Source organism: Gymnogyps californianus, chromosome 2, assembly GCF_018139145.2.
Source record: "Gymnogyps californianus isolate 813 chromosome 2, ASM1813914v2, whole genome shotgun sequence".
Taxonomy (NCBI): domain Eukaryota; kingdom Metazoa; phylum Chordata; class Aves; order Accipitriformes; family Cathartidae; genus Gymnogyps; species Gymnogyps californianus.
The window spans coordinates 153,109,293-153,123,383 of NC_059472.1; the positions used below are offsets into that span (position 1 = coordinate 153,109,293).

At 36.7% G+C, this 14,091-nt stretch overlaps 1 protein-coding gene across 5 annotated transcripts in view; it reads right to left on the reverse strand.

Moving 5' to 3' along the window:
* Window positions 1-14,091, reverse strand: part of CUL2 (cullin 2) — a 52,455-nt gene that overhangs the window by 24,979 nt on the left and 13,385 nt on the right. For 4 of the 5 annotated variants that reach the window (XM_050890649.1, XM_050890648.1, XM_050890650.1 and 1 more), the window contains exons 5-7: window positions 9,372-9,477; window positions 4,411-4,493; window positions 1,498-1,584 (exon numbers count right to left, since the gene is read on the reverse strand). In XM_050890649.1, coding sequence (XP_050746606.1) covers window positions 1,498-1,584; window positions 4,411-4,493; window positions 9,372-9,477 — 276 coding nt within the window. The remainder of the gene's footprint in view (window positions 1-1,497; window positions 1,585-4,410; window positions 4,494-9,371; window positions 9,478-14,091) is intronic. The other variant, XM_050890651.1, reaches the window with a different exon arrangement.

Here is a 14,091-nt window from a genome sequence, read left to right on the forward strand (position 1 = left end):
GAGGGGGCAGCAAAGGTCAGGCCCAGGGGACTCAAAGGTCAATGTATCATTAGGAAAAAGCTGTAAAAGTACAGGAGGCAGATGCTCCATGGAAGAGCTGCAAGGGAGGAGACAGGCTTTTGAAGTAGAGGCCAGATGGCATGAAGGTGATAGACGAAAAGGAATGCAACATGGAACCAGCCTTGCCTGCCTTTTGGGTAGCTGGCAGTACACAACAAAGAGAAAGAATTTAAATCCACTTCTGAATACAGAGGTAGTGAGGATGCAGTTGTCAATCAAATGACAAGTTTGGAACAACCGCCAGCATCATGTAAGCATTTTTTTTTTTTTTTTTTTTTAACAGATGCCCACACTCCCCATTTTTTTCTCCCACACTTGCAGAATTTTTAGTAGTTTAACACAGGTTTCCTCAGTGGGTGAGTATTATACATTTACAGCAAAGTTGTCACAAAATTTACTGACAGAACTGTGTTGTGAACTTCATCATGAACCTATCTGAAAAGCTACACTATTTCCAAGATAAATAGCATATGTCACAAAAGTATCATTCTTTCCACTTTGGCAGCATCTTCACGTTTTTATTTACACGAATGGCACTCTGCTCCAAAGAATTTGTAACGCAAATGGCTAGTTTCAACAAAATTTGACAGAAGTTTCAGAAGTTACAGAAATTTCAAGGATGATTTTCATGAAAGTTGTAGTAATAAGAGTATCTGCCAAACTAAAATGAGAGAAATTGGTGACCCCACCAAGGTGGAAGTCTATTAAGTGCACACTTTCCTTCTTGGCAGCAGAAGGCAAGCAATATGGATGCACACAGCTACAGAGCAGCTGCCGCACAGTTTGAAGCAGGGATGTCACAGGACATCTTGGGAGGATAGAAGGGAATAATGATGTTTGGCGGGGATTCTGGACAAAAAGATAAAGCACTAGAAACACAAGTTCCACTAATACTGCTGCCACTGAGTTTCTTTTTTCAAAAGAAATTGAGAAAACTACAAAACACAAGCTCAAGGACATTGTGCTGTTTTATATTAATTCCATCTTGTTCCTATCTTAAGACTAAAGCTAACAGTGGAAGTTTAACATGTATCATACAGTGTACTACTATAGCCCCATAGAACATACTTTAAGGTACAATAATAAATACTGTATTCATTAAAAGAAGATTCCATCATTCAAAAGAAGTGCTCTGCTGTGTCAGACCAATGGCCTATCGAGACCAATTAACTACAGAATTCACTGTGAACTAGAAGAGCCTGTTTCGAACACTTTTTAAAAAGTTATTAACTTCCAATAGCTTTCCTTTCAAACAAATGGTATAAACAACGTATCAGCTTAGACAGGAATAGGTTCAGTTAGTTAGAAAGTGTTAGTTATCTTTAGTAGAGAAGCCTCTCCTGGTTAGTCTGTACTAATCACACTGTCATTTGAGATAGCATCTGAATAATTTCCAAATTATTTCTGTTTAAGAATTTCATAGATGAATTTTCTCACAATTCGAGATCTTGTCGGCTTCCTGTTGTGTTGAAACAAAAATGCGTAAGTTGATACTCAGCTTGCCTTGTAGGAGGAGTGCTTGGGCTAGAGGGAGGGGGAAGAAAGTGTGTTATATTCAGAACTCTGTATTAAGAGGACTGCAGTCAGACAAGACAGGCTTAAGTGATTTAACAATTTTCTGCTGTTCAAGGGGGCTAATGCTGCTCCCTTTTGCTCAGTCACAGGCCTCTCTCTCTCTTGCATTGCTTTGGCACTCATCTAATTCTTTGCTGAACTGACTCATCATGTCAATCTGGAGAAATATTAGCCAAGATGACTGTCTGTTGTATTAGCGGTTGAGTTGGTTCACTAAGGGACTAGGTGAGCACCAAATTCAGCACAAGAAAGGTAGTAGAGCACAGCCTGCTCCTTTTTGGCAACAGCAAACTCTTAGATCAGTTTAGCCATCTTCTTCAGCTGAACCACAAGTCACTACTTGTATTTATTTATTTTTCATGTGCCAAAAAAGCTTATTGTTAATTTTGATGTATAGTGTATTGCACAAATTCATAGCTTCCAAAAAAGTAGATGCGCTCAAGATTTTAGCCAGAAGCCTTTTTAAAATTCCAGTTAAATACATTGATAAAATGAAACCTGAAAGCAAAATTTGTGGCTCTGCTCCCCCTACCTTTTCCAGTACAGTAATAAACATACTTTTATATGTAACCAGTTGACTACAATGTTGGTTTGTAGTCTGCATATCGTTGTATACTATGCAAAATCTTCTGGTTATAAGAAGCTCAACTGTCCCATCTATTTAAATTTTAAGTTTTCTGTAAAACATTTTAATAAATTGAACCACGCACACTCTTAAGTACTACACTTAAGGAGGCATCTAATCGAGAGGTTTCTAAGTATACACATGTATTAGTAATTTTATTAAATTTTTTAGGCAATAAACTTTCCATGCATATTCTTGCACCTCTGATAGATGTAACTTATGATATCCATTTCTTCAAAGACATTGTTTAAACCCTGAATTGCTGAACTCAATGCTAAAAGACATTTAACAGACATTTGCAGCAAAGTCTTTAAAATTGCCTCTTACAAACTGTATTGACCACTGGAATCATAGCAAAGAACAGCAACAAGCCTATAGTTACATGCAAAGGCCATCCTCAGAACACCCATAGATGCAAGCCCTACATTTCATGATGCCAGGAAAGATGTGCAAGCCCTGCATTTCATGATACCAGGAAGAACATCTATATTAAGTTCTCTCTTATATAGTTCATTACATGATAGGCAGATCACAAAGTGGCTAGAACAAACTTAATACGAATTGTTAGATGTATATTTTGAGAAACAGAGCTGAATTAATTTCTTTGAGATCACACAGAAGAATCCTTAACAACGGAGGGGAAAAAAAATACAGACCCAACCATTAGAGACAATGACTCAAGTTTTATTTAAAACTTTCCAAATGGTTTAATAACAAATAACATCAACTTGTTACAGTCTCAAGATCTAACACCCCACAGAGCCAGTGACAGTCTTGATCTAAATATCCTTGCGAGGTCTGCAGTCAGCCTCAAGGTAAATACATACCATTACTTTTAAGAGGCATCAGATGTCTGTTGAAAAAGGTTTTAACACAGATTTCCACTCCCACCCCCCCAGTGAAATATATAGATTGACTAAAACGAGTCTTCAATGTCACTGTGCTCAATGTAACAAAGCAGAATTTTTTTCACCATTAATTAGGGAATCTTCATTTAGTAAAAATAAATTGTTATAGTAAACATACGGATAAAGCAGTATTGGCACAGGTTACAAAGGAAGCATGGTTCAACAACTGAAAACAAATAAATACTTCCTGGCTTCAGAAATACCATCTGAGAGGGACATCACATCAGTTACTTAGTCATCCAAAATTTAATTCAGGAAGGAAAAATAAAATTATGATATAAAAATCAGTTTTTTAATGCCTTATAAATACAGCTTTTTGGCTGACCAAGTGCATGTCCAAGGCACCTCAATCAGCCAAATTACCTCACACTTTCAGTTTAGCTACACTAGCCTGGCCACCTGAATCAGGCACGCAATCACTTAAAAAACCCCCAGTTATTAGGCAACTTCAGAGCTACCCTATACTGTAGTAAAAGTGTAGAAACTGATGGAACTTACAACTACACACAAGGTCTGCAGTGTATTTCAAAATTTCTGTTTATTCATGAAAAAAAAAGATCCTTTAGGAGTTAAATAGTATGAAGGTTTTTGAATCAAAACTTAAGAAGCCCCAAGTCCTGTAACTACCAGGGTCTTTGTTTAAAAGTAACAAAGATATTCAGAAATAATAAATTCCCTCAAAGTGCATAAAAACAATTATTTCCATTTCATTCAAGTAAAGCACCAAGAAAGTTAAGTCACTCATCTGAACAACAGAAACCCAGAAGCTTAGTCCTCCTGGCAGATAAGAAAGAATTGTTTTGTGTCCCGGAAAACCTATGTTGCTTTGCATGGCTTCAGCAAATCCTTGCATAAGTCCTGGTCCCTATGTTTACTGACAGCACAGAAGCCATAAGCAGTCAGCATCAGGTGGAGAAAAAGGCGAAAGGCATCCTATGGGACCTGGAGAATTATCCTAATTACTCTCCCCAATCCCATTGATAAGAAGGGTTGCTGAAACAGAAGAGATCACTACCCTTGACTTAGAGTGAATTAACGATTTTCTTTTCAGAATCTTTTTCTACACATGCAAACCACAAATATGTAGCTACAATTAGAAAAGCTCATAGAACATCATTATCAGGTAAGAAGCTACCTTCAAAAAAAACATAAAAGAATTTGGTCAAAGTCCCCACACTTTTCAAAGTAAAAAAGTGCAATACCCCCACATTGTGTAAAAGCAAAAAATAATCAAGCACTCACTTTTTTATTTCTCGGAGGAGCATCCGAATAAGGATGGCCTGCAGTGGCTCAATCATTAATTTTCTCCACATATCAAGAGCTAGCTGTCAGGACACAACACAAGTTTACATCAATAAAAAATACAAAAAACCAACCAACCAAACAAAAAAAACCCCAAACCAAAGATGATGCAATTCCCCATTCAGGACTTTAACAATTAAATTGTTAGATACCCTCTTCTTTCTCCTTTTTAAATTCTTTTGTTTGCCCCCTCTGCCCCTGCCATTTGTAAGTATATTAATATACTATTTTATCATTTTTCTTCTAGAACATCTGATTGCATTCAGATGAAGATCACACAGATCTGCATACTAGCAGCGTCAGACATAGAATTTCTAGTCAGGCAGTGTCTGAATGCATGCTTTGCAGTCTGCATGCTTCCTACACATCTAATAGGACTGATTTATTCCTTGGTTCCACTCTATCAAGGATTCTCAAATGCATATAAGGACCCTAAGCAAGTTGGTTATGAGGGCAAGTTTTGAGTGTACACATAAACAAAACATCTGCACAGTAATAGGTAAGTAACATGCCTTTCTACCTGAAGTGTTTGAATGTGTACAGACACTGGTATTTCTAAAAATGATAGCAAAATAAGCCTCAGCTGACAGAAGGGAATGTCTCTTGGCCGATTTGTCAGAGGCCAGTCTCAAAGATACAGAACCCTTATATCCAACACACAGAGAGCATCTCCAAACTAAGATGCATATAGTGTAAGCAAAGTCACTGGCGAGCTAATATCTGACTTAAACGGAATTCAAATCATCTTCATATTAGGGGTAGGTCACCCTATTCGTAATATATTTTTAGAAGGATCAGTCAAATGAACTCAAATATCTCCAGCTCTTGTGGGTGAAGCAATTGCTCCCAAAACATACCATTTTTAAAAACGCAACTGCAAGCATTCAAAGGAGTTTTTACACGTAAGTCATAATCAGATTTAAAGCCCAAAGGGGATAATGTGATCTCTAATATGAGGGGAATACCCACACACATTTGAGACGTCTAAAAACACCTACCAGTGAGTAGTAGACTGGGAAAAAATGAAATGCCCAAAATCAGTGAGGACGGAGGGAATATTGCTGCTAAGAAAGCTTTGACACAACTAACAGGTCCTCAGCTGTAAAAATTAAAATTTTGATCAGGTATGCCTTAACTTAAAGTATCTAGCATCCAGCTATGGACTAGGTATCCGATCTGATCCACTTTGTGAAATAAATCTTCCTTTTAAAGAGCAGACCAATGAACTTGCTCTGTCACAGCTATCCAGCACCTATGCTGTAATACAGGGTACAGAAGTCTGGGAGGTAAAGCTGACCCAACTGCATCATAAGCAGGTTCAAAGAAGAGGTAAAGATTTGCTTATAAATGAAAAGACAGATAACGTTTTGAAATCAAAGTTGTCCTAGGAGTGGTTTTCATTGTCTTGCCTTGTGGAGAGTAGTAGTAGAACAGTTAGAGGAAAACAGTTTCCCTAAGACATCAGGAACTCATCTAGCAGAGAATGCTGAAAGAAGCTAGTTCTGGAGGGAAAAGAAAAAAAAAAAAAAAAAAGGACTGACACATTTTGTGACTATGAGGTGAAGGGGATGACCTCAGGTGACTCTATTCTGCAATGTGGTCTCTGAAATGTCTCTAACATGGTCCCTCTCACATATGATCTACCAATCTGAAACAGCTTCAAGTTGCCTGTTGGAATTTTCTTGTCAAGTACACTACAGACAGGTCAATCCAGCAATTTGATGTATTAGTTCAAGAGACCTTTTTCTCCTTGAAGAGAGGGACTGATCTTACTTCTCCATCTGGACTGACAATACAGAACATGGCAGTTCCCTCCATTTTCCAGAATCTGTTGCCCCATGAGGGAGAAAAAAAAACAGAAGGCACATCTTAACTACCTTCTAGCTCAGGGCTCCCACAGAGTCATTGAAAACTCAGAAGTCTGAAATTAGTGATAGGAGCTCAACTCAGAAAAGTAGTATCCTTCACCATGCATTCATAACATATGGACAGAAAAAAAAATAAGCTCTTGCAAGCACTGGCAGATTACTTTCATCAACTGATCTCATCCTGTATTTTTCCTAGTACAACAATTACTGAATGTCTGGAACACTTACTGGGATGATAAACTGTTTGAAGCCATGCCCGTACACATCACATACGCACCTCTGGTCTCTTGTATGTACATACTGTTACACACCCCAGAAGAACTAAGCAAGCATGTACTTGTTTAAGATTACTGAAAAGCTCCCATAGTTTCATCAGCACACAGGAGTGATGCTGAGACAGAAACTTCAGTACATAGAGAGTACGGTTCTGCTTCTACAAATACTGGGCATTATTTCTGTAACTTCATGCTGAGATTGAAGAGAACTATACATAAAATAAGCATGTTTGCTCTTGGGTAGATAAAGAACAGATCATCTCAGTCATCTAAAAAGGGATCGATGATGATTCCTTCCGTTCTAAAGCAATAAACAACTGAAATAAAGACTTTTGTCAAAGCCCTTAGTGCAATCCAAAGAATAAAAGATAGAATCCTAAACAGGAACCACAACGGAAGAGAAAATGCTTTCAAAACAAAGACTTTATAAACTTGGCAAGTGCCTTGTAGGTCAAGAAATGTGAACTACTTTTATTTCTGGGGCAATGAATTCACCAAAAACAGTGCTGCAATTTAATGCATTCAACTACTTGAGTGTAGGACTCGAGTCTCCATTCCTTTTCAGGGCAAAGGAGTAACTGCCATAAACCTCATCCTACACCAGTAATGAACAGAGGTTAACTTTACTGCCTCAAGATCCAAAATTTACCTCCCACTACTACAGAGTACAGTAAAGAGAAATGGAAGGAGTCTTCGGGAGTGAGATAAGGAAAAACTCATTGGTAGAATTCCAGACATCATCATCCAAACATCTTAATAAAAAAACAAAGGCTGCCAGCTACAGTCTAGGAATCTTGACCCTCCCCATAACCTGTCCAAATGATAAGCTAGGGATGTACCATCCTAGGAACAACTGCTGGGAAGCTTGGAAAAAAGTGTGCGTCATTGTCCTTCCACCCCACTTATGATTCCATAAACATGAGAAAAATGGAATACTCAAAAAAAGCTGAATTATCGGGTCTGCTGTTTGTTCTTCTTTGGCAAACATATCCTAGGGCAGAAAGCCATGGACAAAACTTGCCACTACCATCCTTTGGGTGATACCTCAGAATGGAGTAGCACACTGAAACAGGGGGAGAATTCATTAATACATCAGCATCACCCAGCCCCAAGAACAAGCCCAGACCTATTCCCAGCCCCCAAAGCTGCTGAACTAACAGTCATTCACAGAGCTAAGGACTAGCTCCAACAATTGTGGGAACAGACTCAGCTAAATCTCAGTCTGAGGAAATAAGGAATAACATTTATGCCACTTTGAAGATACACAAACAGTGCAGCGATATGCACTTCCAAGCTCTGATAAGCCTTTACAGATGCCACTGATTAGGAAGCCTTGGAGACAGCACAGGTAGACAAAAGAAGAATTTCCTTTCCTGAATTGCCTTGACTTAAAGTATATCATGTTTCTGGTGTTTTTTTCAGCCCACCCCCAACCTGTCAGAGGATGAGCAATTTCAACTGGCAGTGCCGTCTTCATCAGCTGGGTAGCTGGGTCAGAAGCACAGAAGATGCTTCTTCATGCATTACAATCTCTCCTTACTCATAACTGAAGGCAGCAGAGATCTCCTACTTAAAACAATGAAATCAAAGAGCTAGAACAGTAACCACTGACAGGTCAAGTTCTGACATTAAGAAAAAAGAAAAGTGTTTTCTCTAGCTCTCCAAAACAAAAGAGAAAAAGTGTTTCCTTCCCTTTTAAAGAAAAGGGCAAATGTAGTGAGGAAAGGAAAAAAACAATACACCACTACAGATGACAGAATAAAATGAATTCTCCAGTTAGCAATGTGCATACATACAGACACAAAGCAAACAGATACACAGACAAGCATTCAAGAGAAAAGTTTCTATTCATTCGTATTCAGGATTGTGGTTTTGTTCTGATTCAGACTGAAAAGGTGTTTTTCAAAGTCTTCTTAAAGACATACTGAAACACCTTGTTTTGAAAAATTTGAAAGAATTTTTTTTTACTGTAAAATTGTCTTTTCATTTTACTTTCTTATATTTCATGGTAACAGTAGCCATGAAGTCACAGAAACAATGTATAGTTCACTTCTGCATAGCTGAAGTGCACAGGATGGTATCTCAGAACGTAGTCCTGCTGCTGACAATTTTTTTCATTTTATAGGTATTTCAAAATTACTCTCAGCCTCTCCAATTTACACTAGTAACTCTGTCGACACCTGTGTGTTTGCCCCAAATTACTTTTTTTTTTTAAAGATAAGCCCTCCCTACATGATACTTCTGTGCACAGAATGTCTACTTTTTCTTTCAAAATCTCTATCCGAGTTGCTACAATAGAAGTACAGAACAGCTTGTATTAGAAAATAAGATGTACAGTATCACAGAAGACTAATCTCAAACAAGCTGTTACACTTTGTGACATCAAGAAATAGAAGCCTAAAAGTAGTATTTCAAGGGTTTCCAAAAACAAAAGTACTACTTCTTCAAAATACTTTCTAGATAGTAGTGTCACTTAATAAACCAAAGTTTTTTTTCAAAAAGTGGTATCTATTATCACATTTTAAACTAAGTTCTCCAATAGTTTTCAAATTTGCTTATTTTTTTTCCCTAGGCCACTATATTTTTCTACATCAAAACTCTAATCTCATTTTACAAAGGGTTCAGTGCTTACATCTCCTACTGTATTTAACTGTTCAGATTCTGTGACACAGAAAAGTAAAAATTTAAAAGGACAAAGCTGAACTTGTAGCACTTCTGAGTACAGTTTATATCCACTCCCACTTTCAGAGATACCTACCTCTCCTATTTCCATCAATGGTTCATTCATATCCACTCCTCCATAACCATACTGAAGATCAGCTTCAGTCAATTTGTTCTTCTTAATAAACTGTGTGTTGAGGTACCTATAGAAATAAAGATATTCTAATCAAAACAGGCAAAAATTAAGCTTTTTTTTTTTTTTATAAATTTGGAATTGTGGAATGTCTTCCACATCACAAAAGATAACACCTTTTAACGAATGTCATTGCTATCTGTAAGAAATTCTTAAAATACAAATGACTTCAATTTAAAAGACCTTACATCATACTAAAACAGTACGGTGTTAGTAATTGAGATACCAAACAGTAGCCTGATATAGCACCGTCAGCATTTTCTTGCTGTGCAATATACCTGTGTAGGAATCCAACCTTTCAATGTACAGTGCCATATTACTCATATATGTATACGCAAAATAACTGCTAAATTCTGAGCAGTTGACTAGTATTAGAGTGACAGTAATTTATTTACTTTTAATGATACAAAAATGTTCCTGAGTATCAGATATTTTTAAGTAAAATGTATTTTCTTCTACCTGTACTGTTTATTATTTTGCATTTCTCGCAGACTAAAACACAAAAATAGTGTCAGTTTTTACAGGGCCAATTTTTGTAAGTTATGATCCCTTACTCAGGTCATGGTAACTAGCAAACAGCTGTATTACAAATTTTAAAGATAAGAGAAGAATTTGCAGAAATTATTTTAATCAACAGTTATAAAGAAAAAATGTTATGCTTGTTTTTATATTAGTATTGAGTATTTACTATTGTATGCATAGTTTTTATAAAGAACAGAAAATGGTTTCTGCACAAGACCTGATAAAACGTCCCTCTTAATTCTCAGTATTCCCTTAAAAGAAATACAATAACATTTTTAAACTGAACCATTCTCCTTCTCCTTCCCAGATAACTGGGAAACAATTTCTAGTATCTTTCATAACTACACTTATAATATTTGTTATGTTAGTGCTTAAATGAAGTAACTGAGAATTTTTTTTTTTAAATTCCCATCCAGCTAGCAGTTTTGAGATGCCCAGTTCAGACACCGTAGACAGCCAGATTACTGAAGCGCTTTAAGAGATTCAGGCTTCAAAGGCTGCACCAGACTAGTGATGTCTGAACACTTTGGGCAGGAAGGCAAATGACAAGCAAAGAAGAAAAGGAGAAAAACACTATGGAAACCTGTGAACTTGAAAGGATTTAGGACACCACAGAGTACAAAGAATGAAGACTTGTGATAGAGCAGTGGTGACAAACTGGAATACAGTGGTCTAACCTACTTTCAGACTCCAGAGTCTTATAGAGTACTGTAAACTGCTCTGCTACCATCAATAACCACCATAAATTGTAAATGCGTCTGTGTAGAAGGTTACAGGCCCACCATTTCATATAAAACTTGTGTGGACATCCAGAATAGTTGGAACATAAGCCTTAAGCAGGCATGCTCCTTGATGATATTTCCTGCCCCCCATCCCCATGTGAACAAAGCCAGCAGCTTCCATTCTGCTTTTTCCTGTTAAGCTTGCTAAAAACGAAAGCCCTATGCTCTCCTCATTCACACCTTCTCTCTTCCATCAGTACATGCCTTCTCAACAAATCCAGATTAGGCAACTGATGCATCTTAAAACTAATGTAGCCACAAGTAAATAAATAAGTTTAACCTAGATCAGGTACCCCTGCAAAAACCCACCTGATTCAAGCAAAAAGGGGGTGGCAAGAAGTGGGCAGGCAGAACCGCTCGTGGCAAGACCGTCACCACACTCTGCCTCAAAACTAAAACCAAATTTGCCCACATTTCCTCTCCCCTTCACCTACTTTTACCATCAACTTCCAGAACCAAGCACAAGCAAATAACTGCAAAGGACGTGCAAACAGTATAATCTCAAATCAACTTCTCCACTGAAGTCATAAACCATTTTTCACCTTGAATAACTACTTCAAATACTTCATCTGTATTTCTTACTTTCAGAAAACAATCCATAAGGTTCATCTGTAACTTACTGTGGAGACAAGGATTGGGCATGAATTGATAATACCAGAAATTACCCACAGACTCTTGCTACTATTGAGATAAAACTTGCAGGTGAAAATTTGAAATACCTGATCACACAGCTCAGGCCCAATTACTTGAGAGTGCACCTGTGCAGGCTTACACTTTACTATCTGATGAGGAAAATGGCAAACAAGATGAGAAAATTTAGGTTTGTTTCCTTTCATGGTATTAGCAAAGCAATATACCTTTTGGTACCCAAATCTCAAAACACACCCACCAAGCTTCCACTCCAGAAAGAAGTTTAAAAGTTTGGAATTTAGATGTGTTACAAGACTTATTCAAAACAAATGCCTACTTTACAGTGGAATACTGAAAGACAGTGTTCCATCTAAATTAACAATATCAGGAAAATGTCTGGTACGTGAATATTTTTGTGGGCAAATTTTTTCAGATATAAAGGACTTGGTAATTCAGCAAAATAAAAGGATAAGTTCTTCTACAAGGAATTTAGAAAAAAAAAACAAACCAAACCTGCAAAAACTAATTCATCAATTAGAAGGGTAGCTAATCATTGGGACAGATTACCTGGCAACTTTCATGTATTTGGTACTTTTAGATCAACCAAGGACAATACTCTAACCAGATTACTATTCTAGACCCAGTGACCACATTCCCAAAGCAATGTTTCCACATCTTAATAGCCCACAGCGTCCTTGGGGGGACAGACTTTGCAAAGCCTTGTCAGAAGGATTAGATGTATTTTTTTTCTTTTAATGTTTTATTTGGTTTTAGTAGTTTGAATTATGTACTCCTGGATAAGAAACAAATATTAGTGTTGGCAAAACAGACATTGTGAAATTTAGCTTGAATGTAATAAACCTAAGAGTGTTCCTGTCTCAAGTCAGCTCCCAGTTGTTTTCTTATGTTCTCCATGATAAACCCAAAAGAATTTACCTCCTTTAAGTCTTTGTCCATGCATGATATGATACCACAAAACAACACATGTGATTATATACATTTCTAGAAGTACCATACTTTTTCAAGGAAAAAGGGTAGATGCCCTCTATTCAGATTTTTTTTTCCTCCTCTGAAAGCTCTCTAAAGATAAAGAAGAAACTTTTGAGTAACCACTCTTCTCTTTTTTTTTTTTTTTCCCCTTCCCCCTGCCCCTCTTCTACACACATAGTCAGACTGCTATACTGATCCCTAAAACAGCACTCGAGTCTAGCAAAACAGTATACAGGAATAAACCTGACCAAGTGCTGAGGAAATTACTTTCAGAAATTTCAGAAGTTTCAATAGAAAAATATCATTAATGTTAGGTTTCAAATGTTGATGGCACTTCTTGTTTGTTTAAATCTTCCACATATTTATTAAGTTACATAATTAGTAAGCAAGATTAAGAGCAGCAGCTTCTTAATGCTTAAAAAATGAGCACAGGACTGGAACTGGTATCAGTTTGAATTGTGTTACAGGTTACTGTGATGATATGCTTAGAATCAGAATACAAATTACTCCTATCATTACAAAACTGGCTGAAGTTTAATCCTGAAAGGGAAGGAAGATGTCTCACATAAAAGTACAAAAAGAAAGAGAACTAAGATTAGGCTAAAGAACTAAAAATTGCTATACATTAATATGCTAGTATTATTAACAGTGTTTAAAAAAGACAAAACAGAACAAAGCAAAAGCTGCATTATGTGTGTTTAGTTTTCAGGATGTTGTTATGAGCAGATTTTAAAACTTCAGTTGTTTAAAAAAAAATTCACTTAAATTAATTTCAATTTGCTAGATAAGAAAATCCTCCGGTTACTTGCAATAAAGGTACACAAAACAGGTTTTTTACAAGTACAATTACCTACGGAAACAGTTACAGCACCAAGACGCTGATAAGCCCCAATGTCCAGCCTTGGTTTTATCTATTATGTTTACCATCAGAACTAACAAAAACAACTGAAGAAGTTTCTTTAATATCAAGTGTTCCTTATTCCATCAGTTTGATCACCTTGGTTTAGTCAAGCACGTATGGGATTTTAGTTTTCAAACTGAATCCAAATTTGTTTTCCTAGCAAAATACACCCAGGGGGGTGGGTGAAAAAAAAAAACCAAACCAAAATCAACACCAAAGAAAGAAAACATTTGACTGCTTTGCCAGTCACATGATTGGTCTCACATTTTATAAATTTTGCTCAGAAGTAAAGCGTCTCACATTTTAGTGGTATTTCAAATATTACCTATCAGGGTAGAAGGTTTAAGAAACAGAGATGCGAGCCTATTTAATTTTTGAAGGAATCTATTTAAAAATAACATTAAGATGACTAGCTGTAAAGATTAATCAGTTTTCATTGCTGGAAGAATTATACAAATTAGATCCTGGGATACAACAGTCAACTAATTTATGGTACTTTTTTGAAAGCAGGCGTGCAAGTAAGAAAAGAACTCCAACTGCTTTATAAAAACCAGAATATCTTCTTACAGTCTTCAGAAGTACTTTGACCCAAAACATTCGCTCAAAAAACAAAAAAGTGATGTAATACTTAATGAAATGTTTCCAATGCATGAAAGTCATCATGACTCTACTAGTCAAGCACTGAATTATTTCTTGCCTTCATGTGAGAGGGTCTTTTAGCTCCCATTACAATGTATGTTTTATTATTGAAGAGAAAAATCATACTTTCACAAATTCATACCCTTTAGAGACTTTTAAA